This window comes from Mastigoproctus giganteus, chromosome 12 (genome assembly GCF_048544385.1).
Source record: "Mastigoproctus giganteus isolate SK-2022 chromosome 12, ASM4854438v1, whole genome shotgun sequence".
Lineage (NCBI taxonomy): Eukaryota > Metazoa > Arthropoda > Arachnida > Uropygi > Thelyphonidae > Mastigoproctus > Mastigoproctus giganteus.
Window position 1 is genome coordinate 33383734 of NC_143586.1, and position 23787 is coordinate 33407520.

At 38.1% G+C, this 23787-nt stretch overlaps 1 protein-coding gene across 1 annotated transcript in view; it reads right to left on the reverse strand.

Annotated features, from left to right (window-relative positions):
• The window catches only part of LOC150076868 (uncharacterized), a 238521-nt gene that overhangs the window by 26847 nt on the left and 187887 nt on the right, over positions 1 to 23787 (reverse strand). The window contains exon 11 of the mRNA XM_090385707.1: positions 6167 to 7373. Within this exon, the coding sequence (XP_090241833.1) occupies positions 6167 to 7373 (1207 nt within the window). The remainder of the gene's footprint in view (positions 1 to 6166; positions 7374 to 23787) is intronic.

Below are 23787 nucleotides of genomic sequence, written 5' to 3' on the forward strand. Positions count from 1 at the left end.
GATCCTGCAATGCATCTTTAACCAGCGACTCCATTATTTTACCCGGAACAGAAGTTAAACTAACTGGTCTGTAATTACTCGTGTCACCCTTCGATCCACCTTTGTGAATTGGGGACACATTTGCACATCTCCAGTCCGTGGGAACCTCCCCTGAGTCCAAGGATGCTCTCATAATTATGGCTAAGGGTTTGCTTAGTTGCTTTCCCGCCTCCTTTAAAATAACTGGATAGATCCCATCCACCCCAGGTGCCTTTCTTATGTTTAACTTCAACAATTTCTCCTCCACTTTGCTCTCAGTTATTACAAAATCATTAAGCACACTGCTACAATTTGATAACCTTCTTCCATTTTCAAATTGTAATGATTCCTCACGTGTGAATGTAGATGCAAAATACTCATTCAGTTTGTTTGCTATCTGAGCAGGATCATCAACAGTCGAACCATCGATGTCAAGTGGACCAATCATATTCATCCCCTTCCTTTTAGAGTTTATATAAGTAAAGAAATCCTTGCTGTTTTTCTTAGCATCTTTTGCCAAAGATTTCTCGTAATCCGCCTTCGCCTGCCGAACCTCCTTTGTGACCTGATTACAGACTAGCTTATATCTGCCACAAGCTTCTGCGTCACCTGATAATTTATATGCATCCCATGCATTTTTCTTCTCTGTCACGAGTCTCATTAGTTCATTTGATAACCATTTAGGCCTAAACCTTGAACGATATTTCTTAATCGGTATATAAAGTCTAGTAGCTTCCACGATTAATTCTTTGAATGCTTCCCACTTAGAATTTACTGTTTGTAACATCGTCAGTTGATCCCACTGTACAGAATTTAAAAACTGTCTGAGACCACTGTACTCCCCTTTACGGAAGCAAAAACCCTTTCCTTTACCCCTGACGGTAGTTACCTCTTTGAGTAAATCCCACTTCAGCACACTGTGATCACTGCCACCTAGTGGTTCCTTTATCTGCAAATTCTTAATACACGAATGATCACTGCTGATAACCAGATCAAGAGTGTTACTTTCTCTGGTTGCCTCTCGAATATGCTGCTGCAGAAAACAATCATCCAATAACTCCACAAAAGTCTGACTAGTGTGTGAGTGACCAACCCACAAGTTCCAGTCAATATCTGGGAAGTTAAAATCCCCCATTATAAGACATTCTGATTTACTAGCCCACTCTATTTCTCTGTACAATTGTTCATTGTACTCATTCAAGTCATTAGGCCTATAACACACTCCTACTCTTATTTTTCCTTTCGCAGTGCTTATCTCACACCAAACTGACTCAACAGAGCACTGTTCATCTATATTAACTGGGTGCACTTCCTTTGATTTTATGTTTTTCTTAATTAACAGCATAACACCCCCTCCCTTTCTGTCCTGACTATCCTTTCTGTACACATTGTACTCCCCAAATTCCAGTTCTGCATTCCTTATATCTTTGTGACACCACGTCTCTGCTATCCCAACAATATCCGCCTTTGATGTCTTGACCAACACTTCAAATTCATCAAATTTATTTACTATACTTCTAGCATTGGTATACATGCAAGCATACATGCTCCTATGCCTATTCCTTGTTACCCTAAAACATCCCATATACCCAACTATTCCATGATGACTGCCATCCGTACCTGAAATCCCCAACACCCCTCGCTCCAGGTCGCTTCTTATTCTAATAGAAGTTGTGCAAGAATCACCTTCACCGCTGCCTGCGGTTACTGTTAAACTATTAGTCTTTTTATCCCCCCCAAACTAGCAGTTTTCCGACCCGCCTAACACTGCCTCGATAGCATCAGCAAATATTCTTGCACCCTTTCTATTTAAGTGTATCCCATCCCTGTAGAAACAATCTCTCCTGTTAACAAGTACAGTCCAGGCTGAAAAAAATTCTACCCCTTGAGCCTTGCACAATCTTTCCAGGGCCGAATTGATCGACAAGGCTCTCATCATATACTCCCTCCTATCGTGTCTGGGCAGAATTGCAGACACTTTCAAATTCAACCCTAATTCACGGCTTTTTTTCAACAGTGACCTGTACTTGTTGAGTAATTCCGCCGGTCTCCTACTCTTAATATCATTAGTGCCAACGTGTACAACTATATCACCTTTTGTGCCCTTGAAAGATGATATCCGCTCTACAACGTCATCAACCTTTGCCCCTGGCAGACATACCCTGGTCCTGTTCCACCTATCCTTTTTACAAAGCATGTTCCCCGTTTCCCTGACAATAGAGTCACCAACAACAACTAGTTCCTGTGGGACCAGCGCATTCTGCCTTAGGGGTTGCTGCTGTGTTGCGTGATGACCGAGTGCAAGCTCTGGCGTTGATGTGGGCAGCTGAGAGCCTGATGGGCCCCTCAATTTAGATCTTTCGAGGGCATCCACCCTGTCCTTCAAACTCTCATATAGGCCCATAACAACGCTGAGTTGTCGCCTGATTTCCTTACACTCCTTACATCGCGCACACACAAAGACATCCCCCATGGCAATATCATGTTCCGTTCCAGAGAGTTCGGCAAACATTTCACAAGTTGCACATTTTTTTAGGCTGTGATGCATTGGAGAATTGCCCCCCTCAGTTCTCCCCCGATTCACAGCACTCCTGCCACTTTGTGCCCGTTTCTTTGCTGCTCTAGTCTGGGGCATGGTAGTTTAAATTAATAAAATCAATAAATTAAATATCAATAGTATTTGAATAGAAACTATTAAATAGAAACAGTGAAGCGTATTACTATATAATTATGCGTTAGAGCTACCTAGCTACCTCAATTAAAAAATTTGAATTCCCTACCACTATATCCAAAAACAGTGGCTACAAAAATGGAACGAAATAACGGTTTTACCTATCGTAAGTAAGATCCACAAAAACTCTTTATCTAAATTAAAAATAAAAAATAACCAGCATAACTATAACTATATGACTACGTATTAAGTACAATATAAAATAACAATCATGTAAATAAAAGGCAAACACTTATCGTTTTTGCGGAGCCTGTAACTGTCAGCTGTAACTTTTAAAGAGATTCAGCGCCCTCCTGTTCCATGTGTGTCATAAGTGGCCAAACCATAGTTTTTATGCAGCATAGGTATCATTTTTGAAGCACAAGTTGCAGATAAATACAGGCTAGTACAATTCATGCCTTAAAATAATAATTAGAAAAAAAATTGCAAAACAGTAACTGAATGTCCAATGATTTTTTGAAAAGAAACCTGTGCATACTGCTTTTATTTTTCATACTGATAGTTAGGGCAGAAACACACTATTATCACTTCACGAGACTTCACATGCATACATGTCTAAAGTCAAATGTGGGGGAGCTATAATTACCAATTAGTGTATTGCTCGGAGAGCTCTGTTGTGATTGGCTGTATTCACAAGATAACATGTTGGGATTCAAGGCCAAATGACATTGTCAGGAACTCAGATTTTTCTGTTCAAACAGAAATTTTGTTAGGTGTGACCGCGTGACAAGAGAAAAATGTAGGAAATGCTAATACAAAATTAAATTAGAAGTAAATAATCTGTTTTGAGCACACAAGTAAGAATATCCGAAAACAAATAACAACAAAATCAAGGATGTCACCTGTGCCTATTCCAAAGCACACTCCACTTCGACCAGCTACTCGGCATACTCACTGCAGATGTCCAATCACAGATTGGACAGCTCAAAAATGACCAAAGGAGGAAAATAGACCAAGAGTATTACAATTAACAAATTTAGAGGATGAACAAGTCGATCACTTAAATTTGCACAACTCAAAACAATTTCTTACAAGTTCAGTTTTTAGGGTTGAGAAGTAGTTTTTTGTTGTTATTAAATTTCATTAAAAATGTTTGTTTTGACAGAATAAATCTTTATTCAAAATTAAACTTGCAGCATTTCAACTTTCCTTAAACATACAACTAATTTTTCCTTAATGCTGACTGAATTTTGAAATTGCATATTTTTCCCTTGAATGTCATCCTTAATTGGATTATATAAGAAATTAAATCTTCTTTATTCATCCGTAAGTACATCTTGAAACGATTTTCATCTCCTTCTAAGTCCTGCAGTAAATGATGGAATTTGCCCTTTTCTGTTCTCTTCCAGTTTGTGTCGTGTATCCATTGCATACTCTCTTTTGTTTTCTTGGCTATAGGAAAAGCGTATGCATTTTCAAAATCTGAAGAGGAGGATGAACTGTGGCCATTCATTTTTCTTCAGCTTTACACAAAGAGAATGACATAGATACAACGTTACAGGTTGTCAGACATACCCCTTTTGGAATTATAATAAAATTTCCAAGATACACCTTTTTTAACATTTGAAATGGGGAATTTGAAAAAAGTGGAAATCATAAAACAACCTGTTGAGATGATTATTCAGGAAGAAAGAATTAACTGACAATAAAGTTGTTGTTGAAATGCACCCTTAAAGACTCAAAAAAAACAAAAAAAACACAACATTCTATCCTATTTACAAAGGGGGTTACAGAATATTTATATTATGCTTACTTTGTAACATTTTACATTCTACTTGACTTCTTTTTTATTTCATTGTAATGGTTTAAGGCTCAGGCAAAAAACTTTTTTTTTTAAATTTAAAATTTCCAATATCAATATCAGTTTGCTGTATGAAGAATACATTCTGTTGAAATCATTCCGTAGAAATATTGCGACAAAAGAACTCAAAAATACCACAGATGGTTGGATAAAAATTTTAAATGCGTACGAAGTACGTAATACAGAAAAAAATATTAATTTTGTTTTTGCTTTGCTTCAAATGCAATGAGTGAGCGAGAATTTAGCTCAATGTTTAACACGTGGAAAAAGGATAGAAATAAGAATGTTGAAGAACTGTTGCCGAAAACCAATGACAATATGTCTTGCAAAGAATTTTACACAAATGCACTAAAAAAATGAAAAACTGTTAAAGGAAATTCACTCAAAAGAAAAGTATTGCAAGGTAAATATTTTCTTTTCGATAAAATAAATCAGGTGTATTGAATATGTATTATAAACAATTATGTAAAACATTTGATGTTAATATTTATAAAAAGTTTCCTCTTGCAATAAAATTTTCCGAATTAAAGCACAGGCTATGCTTCGGTTAATTTTATTAAAATTTGACTAATTTTGCATTCCACGAACTTGTAAAAATCAACAAAATATAGAAATAAAATGGTTGTTATTTAAAATTGTTCGGTTTTCTTTTAAGATATGATGCGAGTACCCCTAAACGAGGAATGAATACCCCAAACATAAGCATGAGTACCCCGAGATCAAATTTTTAATCTAGTCACCCTACGTTACAGTGACGACACTTCTTCTCCGACCGACTTCATGGTTTACACTAAAACAGGGACCACAGAGTACTACTCTGTGACAGGGACAGGATGAAAGTCCCATGATGTGATAATAGTGTGTTTCTGCATGTGATAATAGTGTGTATCTTAGTGTGTTCCTTAGTTGTGCCTTTTTTTTTTTTTTAGAAGAAATTCAAATTCCTAGAGACTATTCTCCTTTAATTTCAAAAGACTTAAAAGCAAACTAAAATAATACACACCTCTAATTAGTTATAATTAGCTTAATAAGAGAGATTAGAGTTATATATAATTTAATGTTTATTTCATTTTAATTATTCTGCAAGTTTATCAAACTGCATAGATTAAGAGGCTGCAAAACATAAAAGCTTTTGCTCTTTTACTCAATTAACTTGATAACAGAATTAATAACAACTTCCTACATATAATCTCTCCATTTCTTCTTTTATTTATTTGCTATTCATCAATGTTTGCTATTAAAAAAAAATAAATAAATACCAATTTCCCTTTTATATGTTATTTTTATTTACTATTGAACCTATTAGACAATTAATACAGAGCTATTAATAATGATTTTTAGAGCAACTGGCTTTGAAAAGTACATTTTTATCACACATGTAAATTTTATTTAATAGAAAAATAAAATATAAAAGTATGGGCCTTAAATCTTTTGAAAATCATTCATGTTGCTCTCAGATTTACTAACTTTGGACACCCCTGTTATGTGTTATGTAATAACAAACATTTGATTAAATTAGACATAAAAAAGTATGCTGCAATAAGGACTTTCACACTACAGAGTTAAAGGATTAATGCAATAAGAAAACTGAGCAAATTGTGCGGATAATAACTTACTCCATCCTTCCATGAGCCGAGTTGGAGAAAGTGGAACAGAACTCTTAAGATCCAAACTTTCAAGCTGCCTGCCAAGCTTTAAGGTGAAAGGATTTGGGCGTTGACCAGACAAAGGTGTTGAAGATAATGCTGGACTGCTCATACGTCGATCTTTTCTGTCACGCTGTGGAGTACCTGGAATTTCTGGCAAGACAAATACCAGCTTCTTTGGTTTTTTACAAGTTTTTCCATTATTAGACTTCCCCTGTCCATTATTTTGACTAGCTTGATTAGACTGTTTATCTTGTGAAGTTATTTTATCTGAAAAATGGGTTTTCTGTGCAATGAATGTCAAGTCTAGAGATCGGTGATATGACTCCTGATAACTTTTACCACTATAAAGTGATCCTCCTTTAAGTCCTTGTTTACTAGAAACTAATTTACTCACATCATTATTTTCTCCTGAAGTAGCACAAGCAGATATTTTCTCCAACTTTTCACAGAGTTCTCTGGCATGTGCATCCCAACACTGAGATGAATCATCTATTACCTGAATTGCATTCCAGTTGGAATTTTTACTTACTTCAACTGTTGTTTTAAACTGTCCTGTAAATGAAACTGAGGATCTATCTTCTATAGTGGCACTACTGGACTCTGGTAGGTAGGTTTCTGTGGAATGTATTAAATGAGCAGAACAAATGGGCAATTCATTTTCTGGTTCAGAAGGACACTGAATATTTGATACTGATATCACACCTGCTTGATGTACAGTTACAGATCCTTCTGTAGAATGCTGTTCAGGTAAGTTGTCATATCTTGTAGCAACCATTTCTGATTTTTCTGACTCAAGAAAAACTCTAGAAACCTGGAACCGATTTCTTGAAGAATTACTGGAATGAACTGGGATGGGCTTTGTTGCAGCAGGAAAAGATGCACTAGTCACCATTCCTGCAGTTGTAGGATAGACGTTGCCAGCTGATAATGCTCTGTGCAAGTGAGCTTGTTGACTAACAGTATTTACATCATTAACAAATACTGGTTGAGTCACATCAGGATCCGAATTATCTGTTGTATCCATATCAAGTGAAAAATCATTAGAACATAGTTTATTCCACTTAATATCCTCACTAGCTTCCTCTACTGTTTCATTTTCATCACAGTTTCTTGTACAGTACACTTCTATCTCTTGAAGCAGCCGCTGGTAATTGTGGACTCCATCTGGGACATGCTGATGGCAGAAATAAGAAAAAGAAATTTTTTTTAATGGATTAAATAGTAATTAATAAAAATACTATAAAGTCTATACAGTGCTATAACTTGCAAACAAGTATATCAAGAATCTAACTTAATAACCAGGGGTATACAGATGTAATCACCATGATATATAGTATATATCATGGTAATTACAAAGGAATTTCACTCCTTGGTATGCCAGGTAAAATGCAGATATCTTAGAGAATGGGTACTTTTAATACTAATGAATATAATCTTAGAAGGAAGAACATTCAGGTTTCAGGTTCAGGCTAAACAGGGGAACAAAAGGTTCAAATATCTGGCACCTTCTATTTTAAGATTTCTTGATCTTAAATAGTGTGTAACAAAATATTTCCAAATAGGCTTTCAAATTTAGAATTATTGCGCAAAGAATCTTTTAAGCAAGGTAAAAAGTTTGTATAAAAATTGCAAATCTGCAAATAGTAAATGTAGCAAGCATTGTGAAATAGTTGAAGGTTAAAACTGGTTTAACTGAAATCGTTTCAGGTGTCAGTTTTCAAAATCTCAAAAGAGAGTATTGTTAGTGATGGATTTGGTGGATAAGTATAGAGATATGCAAGGGGGATGTGGAAAAGAGTAAGACCAGAATGTATTTTAGAATGCAATTCTGCCCAAGAATGACAGGAGGGACTACGATGTAATGCCTTATGGATTAACAAAATACCCAAAGAACCTGCAAGGCTGTTAGGGAGGCTGTAATCAGCATGGCCCACCTGAGTAGGTAGAAGAAATCTTTTTTGCAGCGATTTTTAAAAAGCTGCAGATCATGTAACCATAAGCAGGAAGAAAATTTTACTTTTTTGGCAAAAACAGACCAACATTTTGGAAAAAAGCAAATGGTTTCTTTAAAGTCCATATGCACTAAAAATTAAATAACACTGACAATACGTACATTTTATATTAATCCGGTGGTCATGGTGCCCAACATGTAGTGAAAATAGTTGTTGTTGTTGTTTGGTTTTTAGGAGCATTAGCAACTAAGGCCATATTGCTCCTGGGATATGCGGTGGTCATTCCCTGACCTTTCCACATCATCCGTATTTGGTGGTCATTGGCTCGAACCCTGGTCTAATCAAGAAGCGTGTGCTACGCACCGCTGCTCCTGCCCACCTGGCTACGGAGGCGACAGTGAAAATAGTGGCAAGTCACCTGACAGGTGACAAAATTTCTGTTTTTGTCACCTTTGAAAATGTTTTCAGTTATTTGAATCCTTTTTATAGTGCCAATATTTCATCTTTCATTCTTAATGGAATGCATTACTTATTGTATGTACTTTTAAGTTTTAATAAAAAATAAAATTTTTTAAAGAATGCTGTGTTTTACACCTTATTCTCTTCCATTTGAGAGAGAGAGAGAGAGAGAGAGAGAGAGAGAGAGAGAGAGAGAGAGAGAGAGAGAGAGAGAGAGAGAGAGAGAGAAAATGTTTACTGCAACCTAATAAAAAGATGGTTACAGAGAACTGAATGTTGCAACTGACCCATCATGGCACACAGGCCAGGGGTTAACAATATCAAGACATACAAAGTGAAAATACACTTAAAAAGAAAAAAAAAAAAAAAAAGCTCAGTCCAACTGATGTCATTGCACGGATAGCATTTTCTTTATATATCTTTTATCACATGTGAATTTGTTAAGATCAGCATCAAATTTGTAGACCTGAGAGAGTATCTGAAAAAGGAGGGATCGATCTGTCAGGAACAGTCTTGAATTCTGGGTGGCCAGTCTAGGAGTAGTCTGCAAGGAAGAGATAGGGATTCTCCAGCAGCATGTATTCCATATGGATGGCTTGCAGATAAGTCCCGCAGCCATTTTCACCATGATGACCAACCTCTGGGAATCAATAAACTCGGAGAGACAGGGAATCCCCATTGCATTTGCTAATGCTATTGTTGTAGCTTGTGGTGGCAGATTGGATTTCCAATTGGCCCATTTCAGTAGCTAATATTCAGATGGAATGAGGGGCTTTTTAGTCGTTTGGGTGGCTTAGGCCCAGACTTCTGATGTGTATAGTAATGGTGGATAGATAATCGTTGTGATATATTTCCTGATTATTTTGGGATCTTTAATGTGCAACAGACTTTGTTTTATTGTCCAATGAAGACTCGAAGCCTGTGAGGCAAGTTCATCCAGCTGCATATTAAAACAGAGTTTAGGGTTGAACATTACACCTAAATCAGAATGTGAAGTAACAACAGGGATTTGGGCGTTAGCAAAGTGGGAGCAATCACAGAAGAATTGGTCTTCAGAGAAAACATCATCAACTTGGTCTTCCCGGGGTTGATCGTCAAGCAAAAGTGCTGTAGAAAGGATGCAATTTTCAAAAGACTATTAATGTGTTTAGTGGTTGTGATGAAGATGGGACTGTGCCCAATTAGGGTACAAATCTTAAGGTCATCTGCATAGGAGATGATTTTTTGGTTATTCTGCACCGGTAAGGCAATAATTGCTGTGAACAACAATGGTACCCCCATGGTACTCCAATGGTAACAGTCGTCCAATAGCATCTTCCTCTCTTCCTCCAGTGTCAAGTTGCAACAACCTCTCACTAAGGAGAGAGAAGACAGAAATAGAAACCACAGCATGTCTCCATTGATATTATAGTATGATTGTAAAAGCCACAAAAGAGAAGGGACATTCACAGCATCAAATAGAGCCTCAATACCTATGTAAGTTATGGCAAGTTCATAATTGCTCTCGAACAATGCTAGTATATTTGTGGTTGTGAGGAGGTTTTTAGTCGTCAATTGCTGTGAGAGAGCATAGTGAATCTGGGGAGGCGTATCTGCAAGTATTTGTTTGGTGAGGACTGGTAGCAGCATTTTGTTCCAGTAACTTCAGAAGTGTTGAGGCTTTAGAGATTGGGCAGTAATGTTTAATTAGCAATGGGTTACGGATCTTGGTTATAGGCCTTCAGGATGTCATTGTAGATAGACAGCAGTGGTTGAATAATAAAAAGGCTCAGGCACTTAACGATGAATTAGGAAACAATATCAGCTCCTGCAACCGCAATGGGAGCCAATGAGTTGATGGCTTTTATAAGTTGAGGTTAAGTGAAATTATAACTGTGAATGATATCCAGAAAAGATATGACTTGGAATGTCAAGTTTTGGGGGCCAGCACACTTGATGGTTTAAATCATGCAATGTGGTCCATCCATTGGTCAGGATCAACAAGGATTTGGTTGCCAAGGCACCTATGACAATAGGGAATTTTCCTTATATGAAGCCGAGCATTGAAGAAATTAGCAATCGTTGATTTTTTTCTGTTGAAGTGGGCCCCGTGCTTTTGAGTAGGAAATTTGATCACCAACATCGTTTGTCTCTTTCCAAATTTTGTGCAGTTGTTGTTTCAGTTGAAAAGCTGCATTGAGGCCCTTGTTCCACCACGCCTTCAAGTGGGGGTGATTTTAACCTTTTTTGCAGGCGGAAAAGTTTGCAATAGTATTAATCCAGTTTGTAAGAACGGTCGTTTCTAGCAACACCTCACACCCTTCAAGGATATGCCAAGGAATGAGTGTAGCAGCCATAAGGCATTTTTTAGTATTTAGAAAATGTGGGCTGATGATTATGGACATTTTACTCGGCTTATAAACAGATTCCCATGACTTATGGACAGTTTGTTTGCATGGAGGCAGTAAAATTTGTGAAACAAGAGTGTGCCATCTCCTAATGGTGGTTGGTTACCACCACAGCAAATGTCTCTCTGTCTCTGGTAGCTCTGAACAGCTGCTCAGTGTTCAGTCCTGTCCAATTCTTAATGTTATCAAGCCATGATATACATCTCTCAAACTTTTTTCTTCCTTTCATTCTCCCCTCAATAAATAGCTGTGGAATTGTGTATTTGTTGTTCTTCATCAGGTGTCCAAGATATGCTGTTTTTATTTTCTTTATGTCCTTTAGCAATTCACAGGTTTTTCCAATTCTCTGCAGGACACTCATTGGTCACTATTGCTGTCCATGGTATCTTTTAGCATTCGTCTGTGCATCCACATTTCAAATGCTTCTAGTTTTTTCGAGGTATTAGTTTTCAGTGTCCATGTCTTGGCACCAAACAACAAAACTGACCAAAAGTAACATCTTATCATCTGGATTCTAAGGTGGAGATCCAGGTTTTCATTGCACAATGCAGGTCTCATTTTAAGAAAATACTGCCTGGTCATTTTAATCCTTGTTTTTATTTCCATATCTGGTTCATTTTTGTCATTGATCCAACAGCCTAGATATTTGATTTTGTCAGCTCTATCAGCCTTCCATTTAACATGAGGGGAGGTGTTGGCATTGCCCCATTAAGGACCATGAATTGTTGATATTAATCCCGAGGCCCATTCTTTAACTTTCTTCTCCACACGATTGAGGAGTATCTGCAAGTCCTGCATATTAGTTGTACAAATTACAATGTCATCTGCACAGCGAAGATTATTAATCACTCTACCATTGACAAATATTCCTTCATTTCTTCCATCGAATGCTCTCTTGATGATGGCATCCGAATAAATGTTAAACAGGAGGGGAGAGAGTACACATCCTTGCCTCACTCCATATTCAATGTTGATGTTTTCTGTCTTTCTGCCATCAACTACAACAGATATTGTTTAGTCCCTGTAGAAGTATTTGATTATACGGATGTCCTTTTCATCAAGGCCAGACTCCACAAGAATCTTGATGAACTTGGTGTGTTGGACTCGATAAAAGGCCTTCTCAAAGTCAATAAAACAAAGATGGACATAAATCTGTTGTTCTCTGTACCTCTGCATCATGACCTGGGCACAAAATGTGCTTCTCTTGTACCCAGTCCTTCCCTAAATCCAAACTGCACATTGTCCATTGACTTCTCACATTTCCTGAAAATCTGATTTTGAATTATTTTTAGGAATATTTTGAGGACTTGGTTCATCAAGCCGATCAGACTGAAGTTTCCACAAGTCCTGGTATTTAGTTTTTTGGGAAGAGAAATGAACGTTGATGTCAGCCATTCCTGGGGGATGTTGCCCATGTTGTAAATTCTGTTAAATAATTCAACAAGAACATTGGTTTGTTTGTTGTTATTTGGATTTTAGGAGCATTAGCAACTAAGGCCATATTGCTCCGGCATATGCGGTGGTCATTCCCTGACCTTTCCGCATCCTCCGTATTTGGTGGTGACCGGCTCGAACCCCGGTCTCATCAAGAAGCGTGTGCTACGCACTGCTGCTCCTTCCCACCTGGCTACGGAGGCGCCAAGAACATTGGTGATTTTCTAGTTGAGAAATTTGACTATTTCCGGTGTGATTTCATCAGGCCCTTTGGCTTTTCCCTTCTTCATTGATTTAATCACCTTCTCCACCTTGGATCTTAGGATGGACAACCCTACTACTGCATCGTTGTTGTAATTAACTCATGTTCACTGTCGGCAAAGAGGTCTTTCATATATTTAGTCCACATGTCCAGTTTTTCTGATTCTTCCGTGATAATCTCACCTTGTCATATCGGATTGAAGGTGGTTGTTTCCTTCTATTAATTCCTGAAATCTCTTTAATCTTTTTGGGATGATTGAAATCATCATGTTTTTCTTGCAGAGCTTCTATTTCTCTGCATTTTTCTGTGATCCAGCTCTCTTCAGCTCCTTTAATTTTGTTCTTAATCAGTCTATTCACCTCCTTATATCTTAGTGCATTGCAGTTCTTAAATGTTCTGCACTTCTCCATGAGTGTCAAAATTTCATCTGTCATCCAGTCCTTCTTCAGACATTTTCCATAACCTGGAACTTCTGAGCTTGTTTCAATCAGAACAGATTTAAAACTCCTCCAAAGATCTCCCACTCCCTTCTCCTACTGCCTATGGATGTGTTGCATTCTTTCGTTAAGGCATGTCTACATTAACTGATATGTTTCTGGATTTTTTAACTTCTCTAAGTCAACTTTCTTCATTGGTTGCTTTCTCCTAATAGCCTTCAATCTTAGCATGATCTCGGTTATGATTGGATTGCGGTCTGAATCAATATCTGCACTGGGATATGTCTTGGTGCTTTTAACCCTGCTCCAGAAACACTGACTGATCATGATATAGTCAATCTGATTCCTGACCACATTTTGTGTGCTGTCTAAGGGTGACTTCCATGTATAGAGCCTTCTCTTGGAGAGTTAAAACCAGGTGTTAGCAATCATCAAGTTCTCCTCTTGGCAAAATTGTATCAGCTGATCCCCTCTTTCATTCCTTGCTCCAAGTACCAAATTCTCCAACAGTTTCACCAGATCTGCCTTTTCCAACCTTAGCATTCAGATCTCCCATAACTATATTTAGGTCTTGTTTCTTTGTTAGTTTGACTATTTCTTTCAGCTCTGTATATAAACGTTCAATTTCCACATCTTCCTTATCAGCCGTCGGAGCATATACTTGAATTATGTTGGCATTTAAAGGTTGTTCCTTCACAGCTGGAGTAGCATTATTCACTTGGAGTGTGGCATAAAGTTGAAGATGCCTTTGGAGACATCCTTGGTGACTAGGATCCCTAATCCATGCTGGTGTGGAGGGGGTCATGATCAGAGTTAAAAGATGTTTCGGGGGGGGTCATACAATGTGCATTGTGTGGAGAACATAAGGTGGAGTGGTTAGTTTCATATTAATCCCGAGCCCTGAAAATTGCCCATTACAACATGGATTTTCCAATTTAAAACACTGTTAAGAGAACAAAATTTCAAACATGCACATATTTATGCCTCTCCAGCAACTTTCCAGTTTCTTCTGTTTTGTGCAATGGCCATCCATTTACTACCCATGAACTTGTGAATTTCATCTATTCATCTCCACCATTGTCTTTCAGGTTTTCTTCTAGCTCCTCTTGGGTACCATTCTGTTATAGTCTTAGTCCATCTGTCACCATGTCTTTGAGCTACGTGTCCTGCCCACGTCCATTTCAGTTCTTTAGTTTTGATAAGAATATCCTTTCCTTTATTTGAGTTTGCTGCCTAATCCATATGTTTCTCTTCTTATCTAACAGTCTGATTCCTAATATAACTTGTTCCATTATTCGCTGTGTAGTTTTCAGCTTCTCTTCCATTCTTTTGGTGAGTGCCCACATCATGGTGGGGAGTAAACATTGGTTCATTATTTTATGTTTCAGACAAATTGAGATATTGCTCCTCAGTATGTGACTATATTTCCTGAATGCTATCCATCCGAAATTTATTCTTCTCTTGACTTCCAGCCATTTATCATTATTACAGCTAATGTTGTTGTTATTTGGTTTTTAGGAGCATTAGCAACTAAGGCCATATTGCTCCGGGATATACGGTGGTCATTCCGTGACCTTTCCACATCCTCCATATTTGGTGGTGACGGGCTCGAACCCTGGTCTAATGAAGAAGGGTGTGATATGCACTGATGCTCCTTCCTACCTGGCTACGGAGGCGCCACTTACAGCTAATGACTTGCCTAAGATGAATATATGAATTCACCTTTTCAATTACTGCTTCTTCAAAGATTATAACCTTTTCTGTGGCATGCTTTAGTATCAGTATTAGTAGAGGCACGCGATGCAAGAAAGCAAGCTTATGCAGCATCAGCCAAAAAAAAAAAAAAAAGAGGGGGGGGAGACTCCAATTTCACCCCTCCATTCATTCCAAATACCTGTCCAGCTCAACCTTAAATTTATTTAGACTATCAACTTCCGCAACAAAAGCTGGAAATCTGTTCCACCATTCAGCTACTCGCTAGCTAAAAGCAAACTTCCACACATCTATCCTACAACTGTCTTTCCTCAATTTGAATTTATGCCCTCTCAGGTGACTATTCTGAGCAAGAGGATGAATTCCATCAGCACTGAGCATGGTCAAACCATTCAAGGCTTTATACATCTCAATCAGATCACCTCGCAGATGCCTAGTCTCCAGACACTGCAATTTGCAAAACTTAAGCCTTTCTTTGTAAGAGCAACCCTTTATTCCATTCACTAATCTTGTTGCCCTTCTCTGTACTCATTCCAACAGCTCTACATCCTTCTTAAAATGAGGCCTAGACATGTATACAGTACTCAAGGTATGGCCTGACCATCGCCTTATACAAGGGGATAATCACCTCCTTCTAGAAAAATTCCTGTATATCAAGACATTGACAAGACACCATGAGCTACTCTTGCAGACCATCTACACTGCTCAGAAAACTTCATATCTGCCTGCAAAATTATCCCCAGGTCCTTTTCATTCTTTACCACTGTCAGTGTAGTACCACAGAGTTGATATGTTACTCTGGGGTTACTGCTTCCCATATGTAGTACTTTACATTTATCAATGTTAAACTTCATTTTCCACCTCTCAGCCCATCTGCTCAACTTTTCCAGATCCTGCTGCAGCAGCATACTGTCATTAACAACTCTGCCAACCTTCGTATTGTCTGCAAACTTGGACATTAAGCCTGATATACCATCATCAATATCATATATAAATACATATTGATAAATATTTATTTATAAATGTATATATCATACATATCATATATTATATATAATAAATAAATACATAAATATGCATGTAAGCCTGATATATCATCATCAATATCATTTATAAATACAGAAAACAACAATGGACCAACACTGAACCCTGAGGGACTCCACTAATAACATTAGTCCACGATGAGCAGTGTCCATTGATTACCATTCTCTGTCTTCTCCCACTCAACCATCCCTTTATCGATTGCAGCAATTTGCCTCCAATGTCACAATGCTCCAATTTATGCAGCAGTTTTCCATGTGCAACAGTATCAAAAGCCTTTCTAAGATCCAAATATATGATATCAAAGTTATTCCCTACATCCAGTTGCTTTGGGACCACATCATGGTATCCAATCAAATTAGTCAGACAAGACTTCCCCTTAATAAACCCATGCTGTGTCTGAGCTATAACTGAAGTCTTGTCTAGATGATCCTGCAGTGCTTCTTTAACCAGTGCCTCCATTAATTTTCTTGGAACAGAAGTTAAACTTAAAGGTCTATAATTATGTGCATTTCCCTTTGATCCTCCTTTGTGAATTGGGGTCATATTTGCACTTCTCCAATTATGGGTACCTCCCCTAATTCCAAGGAAGCTCTCATAATTATGGCTAAGGATTTGCTTACTTCCTTTGCTGCCTCCTTTAACATAACTGGATAGGCCTCATCCACCCCAGATGCTTTTCTTATCACTGCCACCTATGTTTATCTTCAGCAATTTGTCCTCCACTTTCCTCTCAGTTATTACAAAATCATCTAGCTCACAGCCAGAGTTTAATTCACCTCTGGCATTCCCCCTCCCTGAATAACTCCTCATGTGAATGTAGATGCAAAATACTCATTTAGTTTGTTAGCCACCTGAGCAGGATCATCAACAGATAAACCATCGATATCCAGTGGACCAATCTAATTCATCCCCTTCCTTCTAGAGTTTACATAAGTAAAGAGTTCTTTGCTGTTTTTCTTTGCATCATTTGGCAAAGATTTCTCGTAATCTGCCTTTGCCTGCCTAACCTCGTTTGTGACTTGGTTACAAACCAGCTATTATATCTATCGTAGGCTTCCGTGTCACCCATTAATTTATATGTATCCCACGCATTTTTCTTCTCTGCCACATGTCTCATAAGTTCATCTGACATCAATTTGGGCCTAAACCTTGAACAATATTTCTTAGTTGGTATGTAAAGCCTAGTAGCTTCCACGAGTAATTCTTTGAATGCTTCTCATTTTGAATTTTCTGTTGGTAACATCATCAGTTGGTCCTACCGTATAGAATTTAAATACCGTCTCAGACCTCCGTAGTCGCCTTTACGAAAGCAAAAACCCTTCCCTTTACCCTTGATGGTAGTTACCTATTTGAGTAAATCCCACTTCAGCACACTGTGATCACTGCCACCAAGTGGTTCCTTTATCTGCACATTCTTAATGCATGAAGAATCACTAATGATAATCAGATCAAGAGTATTACTCCCTCTAGTTGCCTCCCGAACATGCTGATGTAGAAAACAATCATCTAATAAATCGACAAAAGCCTTGCTAGTGTACGAGTGACCAACCCACAAATTCCAGTCAATATCCAGGAAATTAAAATCCTACATTATAAGACACTGATTTACTGGCCCACTCTATTTCCTTGTACAGTTCTTTATTATACTCATCAGAGTCATTAGGCCTATAACACACTCCTACTCTCAATTTTGATTTCCCAGTGCTTATGTCACACCAAACTGACTCGATACTGCACTGTCCAGCGATGTCGATGGCTGCACTTCCTTGGATTTTATGTTTCTTAACTAATAGCATAACCCCTTCTCCTTTCCTATCCTCTCTATCCTTCCTGTACACATTGTAATCCCCAAATTCCAGTTCTGCAATCCTTATATCTGTGTGACACCAGATCTCTGATATCCCAACAATATCAGCCTTTGATGTTTTGACCAACATCTCATATTCACCAAATTTATTTACCAAACACCTAGCATTGGTGTACACGCAAGTCACTTTCACCTCTACCAGTGGCTACTATTAATCTATTCTACTTGTTCATCATTACTTTTGTTTTAACCATATTCATCTTTAGTCTGAAATCCTTATTAACTCTTCATAACTGATTAAGATTTTCCTCTAATTTTTTGGGATCGTGGTTTATGATCACAATATCATCTGCAAATCATAAATGGTTTGGATACTCTCCATTTACATTGACTCCTTTCTGCAACCAGTCTAATCTTCTGAAAGCTTCCTCAAGAGCAGCAGTAAACAACTTTGGAGATATTGTCTCCTTGTCGAACTTCTTTCTCAATTTTAAATTTGTTTGTTTACTATCTTTGTCTAGTCTAATAAAGGACGTACATTCTCATATATTTTCTTCAATATCAATGTATGGGGGTATCTGTCTTTCCAGTGCCCGAAACATTGCCTTATGCTGTATGGAGTCAAATGCCTTTTCATAATCCACAAATGCCAGGCATAATGATGTTTCATATTTATTTGATTTCTTCATTAGCTGCAATATTACATGAAGGTGATCCATAGTTGAGAATCCTGTCCTAAAGCCAGCTTGCTCGTTTGGTTGACTCTCATCAAGTATTCTTTCTAATCTGTTAGTAATGACCCTGTGAACACATTGTAAATGTGGGACAACAAGCTAATTGGTCTATAATTTCCAATTTATCTCCTTTCTTGTGCAGCAAAATTATGATTGCATTATTCCACTCCTTTCCTAATGTATTTTGTGAAGAGTGTTGCCAGTTTGTGTATCACATCTCTTCCTCCCAATTTTAATAACTCTACAGTAACTCCATCTTCACCTGCGGCTTTCTGATTCTTCATTTTCTTCAATGCATATTCTACCTCATCAGGAAGGATATCGGGTATGTCGTATGTGTTGCTAATTTGTGACCCATCTTCTCCACTGCTGCTTATTATGTATATAATTATATACATATAAAAAATATGTAATATTAACATATATAAAAAAACATTTATATATATATATATATATATATATATATGAAGTAAAAGTAATAAATCTACTGAGAAGTTTGAAGATGGAGATGTAAATGCACAAAATGCCAAAACTAATAGGGGAAGGACAGCTGACATAAGAAATATTAAAGGTGGGAGAAAGAGAGAAAGAATGTGAATATCCTATATGATATTTGTTGTTGTTATTTTGGTTTTTAGGAGCATTAGCAACTAAGGCCATATTGCTCCAGGGATATGTGGTGGTCAATCCCTGACCTTTCCGCATCCTCTGTATTTGGTGGTCATGGGCTCAAATCCTGGTCTAATCAAGAAGAGTGTGCAACGCAATGCTGCTCCTGCTCACCTGGCTACGGTGGCATCCCTATATGATATAATGAATTAAATAAAATTATAAGCTAAATTGGATAGCCAATTAAAGGGAAGGGAGCTGTAAAGCAAAAATGATTAGTTAAATATGAGAGTGGTTCAATAAAGAATCGCCCTCACCTACTTCCACATATCACACAGTCATGATATTTTGTGCACTTTTTACACCTTTAGTGCTACTCGTGCACTAAAGGTGTAAAATTTGAGTCCTGTGTCTTAATTTGTTTTTCTCTTACAGAGCTGAATGTGTGGCGAAGTAACATCATGGACAAAGTTGAAGACAGAGCTGTAATCCGGTATCTGTTCTTGAAGGGGAAAATCTCCTAAAGAAGTCCACAATGGCTGCTGTATATATGGATAAAGCCCCATCCTATGGCATTGTGAAGCACTGGCATAGACAGTTTATGTGTCTTCGGTAGAATCGGGGATCGGTAGAATCTGAGCCCATTCCAGGTCGTCCCCATTCAGCCATTGATGACAACATGATCAGAAAAGTGAGTTGTTAATCACGGAAGATTGAAGGATATCTGTGCATGAATTGTCCCAGGAGGTGAAGATTAGTGTGGGCTCTGCTGAAACATTCCTTCATGACCAAATCCATTTATGGAAATTGAGTGCAAGATGGATTCCCCGATTATTGACTGGTTTCCAGAAGGCTGATCGACAACAGAAATCACAAAAGTTGTTAGTCCTGTGCCAAAAAAACGAGGAAGACTTTTTCTCTTGTCTAATCACTCAGGATGAAAGTTGGATCCATCATTTTGACCCTGAAAGTAAAAAGCAGTCCATGATTTGGCAACATCATAGTCCCCCATCACCCCCAAGAAGGCAAGGGTTCAAGCGTCAGCAGGAAAGGTCTTGCTGACAGTGTTTTGGGATGAGAAAGGCATAACAATGACTGATTACCTGCCGAAAGGTAGAACAATTACAGGTGCCTATTATGCCAACTTACTCAAAAAATTATGGGAGAAAATCAAAACATGTAGGCGTGGCATGCTGTCCAAAGGTGTGAGAATGCTTCAAGACAACACCCCAGTTCACACTTCTGAAATTGCAAAAACACAGTGGCCACTTGTGGATATGAAATACTGCCCCATCCAGCCTCTCACCCGATCTTGCACCATTGGACTTCTTCTCGTGTCCTTCCCTCAAATCATTTCTTTGGGGGACCCACTTCCCTGACGACGAGACACTCATTTCTGCAACAGAATCATGGTTCAAAGACCAACCTCGCCATTTCTAAAAAAAACGGTATCCGTAGCCTCATCAATTGATGGGAAATATGTGTAAATCTGCACAGTGGCTATGTACAGGACTACTAAAACCTGTGCCAAGACAAGGCTAGTGGGAGCCAGACGTGTTCAAAGCTGCTAAGTGGATTTTCTTATTTATTGATTTGAAATTATTATTTTTCTAAAACTTTTGATTTAAATTTAGTAGTATAGCATTATTTTGTGATTTTCTGATTAATCTGGTGTATTTATTCTTTACTCGGCCTTGTAATTGCATAAAAGTATCGGTAAGGGTATCAAATCCACATGTTACAAGTTGCAGCTCCGCTGAACGAGAAGTTTTTTAGCCAAATTTAGCCGTTTTATTGACCAATTGTTACATCAAATTATTTTCTATAAGTAGCTTATAGACCTAGTCAGGATCGTTAGTTTATTCTGAATTGAGACAGCGAGATTTGGAAGTTAATTAATACTTAAGCGTCTGCAGATTTACCATTCGTAACTTGACGTGTTTGTTATACGATACAACGTATATCCCGAACTAGATAGAATTAGTGTAGTATAGTATATAATATAATATTGTCAATTAATCAGTAAAATCTATTAATGTTGTTAAACTTCGTTGTCAATTAAATTGTACTTTTAACTAAATACATATAACGACTTAGATTACAAACGTAACATAATTAATTAATACATAATTTGATACGGAAGTTATATAAAGTGAACTCGTAGATAATATTTGATACTGAAAAATATATATAGCGTTATAACTGTGTTGGGATACAAGTTTAGGGTTATAATTTTGTACTGAAATTGAAATTAAATCGAAATCATGACTCAGACCAGAGCAGCAAAGCAAAAGGTTCAAGCTAATGGGAGTGCTGTGGCTCAGAGGAGACCTGAGGGGGACAGTTTCGCTCTGAATCACAGCCTATTAAAATGCACTGCTTGCATGATGTTTGTGGAGCAATTGGGTAAGGGACATGATATTGCCATGGGGGATGTCTTTGTGTGCGCGCGATGCAAGGAGTGTAACGAAATCAGGCGACAACTCAGCGTTGTTATGGGCCTATATGAGAGCTTGAAGGACAGGATGGATGCCCTCGAAGGATCTAAATTGAGGGGACCCATCAAGCTCTCAGCTGCCCACATCAACGGCAGAGCTTGCACTTGGTCATCACGCAACACAGCGGCAACCCCCAAGGCAGAATGCACTGGTTCCACAGGAACTAGTAGTTGTTGATGACTCTATTGTCGGGGAAATGGTGAACATGCTTTGTAAAAAGGATAGGTGGAACAGGACCAAGGTATGCCTGCCAGGGGCAAAGGTTGATGACGTTGTAGAGCGGATATCATCTTTCAAGGGCACAAAAGGTGATATAGTTGTATATGTTGGCACTAATGATATTAAGAGTAGGAGACCGGTAGAATTACTTAACAAGTACAGGTCACTGTTGAAAAAAAGCCGTGAAATAGGGTTGAATTTGAAAGTGTTTGCAATCCTGCCCAGACAAGATAGGAGGGAGTATATGATGAGAGCCTTGTCGATCAATTTGGCCCTGGAAAGACTGTGCAAGGCTCAAGTGGTAGAATTTTTTTCAGCATGGTCTGTACTTGTTAACAGGAGAGACTGCTTCTACAGGGATGGGATACACTTAAATTGAAAGGGTGCAAGAATATTTGCTGATGCTATTAAGGCAGTGTTAGGTGGGTCGGAAAACTGTTAGCTTGGGGGATATAAGGACTAATAGATTAACAGTAGCCACTGGCAGAGGTGAAAGTGATTCTTGCACTGCTTCTATTGGAATGAGCAGAAGCCTGGAAAAAAAGATGCAGGATATTTCAGAGACTGCTGGGAGTCATTGCGGTACAAGCAAACACATGGGTTGTGTTAGGGTAGCTAAGAATAGGAACAGGTGTGCATATACTTGTGTGTACACCAATGCTAGGAGTTTGGTAAATAAATTTGATGAATTTGAGGTATTGCTCAAAGCATCAAAGGCGAATATTGTTGGGATATCAGAGACGTGGTGTCACACAGATATAAGGAATGCAAAACTGGAATTTGGGGAGTACAATGTCTACAGAAAGGATAGATAGGATAGGAAGGGAGGAGGGGTTATGCTATTAGTTAAGAAACACATAAAATCCAAGGAAGTGAAGCCAGTCGACATCGCTGGACAGTGCAGTGTCGAGTCAGTTTGGTGTGACATAAGCATTGGGAGATCAAAATTGAGTAGGAGTGTGCTATAGGCCTAATGACTCTGATGAGTACAATAAGAAACTGTACAAGGAAATAGAGTGGGCCAGTAAATCAGAGAGTCTTATAATGGGGGCTTTGAATTTCCCAGATATTGACTGGAATTTGTGGGTTGGTCACTCACACACTAGCAAGGCTTTTGTGGATTTATTGGATGATTGTTTTCTACATCAGCATGATCGGGAGGCAACTAGATGGAGTAATACTCTTGATCTGATTATCAGTAATGATTCTTCATGCATTAAGAATCTGCAGATAAAGAAACCACTAGGTGGCAGTGATCACAGTGTGCTGAAGTGTGATTTACTCAAAGAGGTAACTACCATCAAGGGTAAAGGGAAAGGTTATTGCTTTCGTAAAGGCGACTACGATGGTCTGAGACAGTATTTAAATTCTATACAGTGGGACCAACTGATGATGTTACCAACAGCAAATTCAAAATGGGAAGCATTCAAAGAACTTATCTAGGAAGCTACTAGGCTTTACATACCAACTAAGAAATACTGTTCAAGGTTTAGGCCTAAATGGATAACAGATGAACTAATGAGACACATGGCAGAAAAGAAAAATGCATTGGATACATATAAATTAACACGTGACACAGAAGCCTATGATAGATATAAGTTGGTCTGTAACCAAGTCACAAAGGAGGTTAGGCAGGCAAAGGCAGATTATTAGAAATCTTTGGCAAAGGATGCAAAGAAAAACAGAAAAGAGTTTTTTTATTATTATTAACTATATGGTGCAAGGAAGCCTTAGGCTTATGCTACACCAGCCAAAAAAAAAAAAAAAAAAATTCCTGAGCCACCCTGAGAGAGAGAGAGAGAGAGAGAGAGAGAGAAGGGAATCACCAAGAAAGAGAAGAATGATGATATCCAGCTCAGGACCCTGGGTGTGCCATGCCCATACTCACCAGATGAGAGCCCCTGGAGTTCTTTACTTATGTAAACTCTAGAAGGAAGGGGATGAATCAGATTGGTCCACTTGATATCGATGGTTCAACTGTTGATGATCCTGCTCAGGTAGCTAACAAACTAAATGAATATTTTGCATCGACA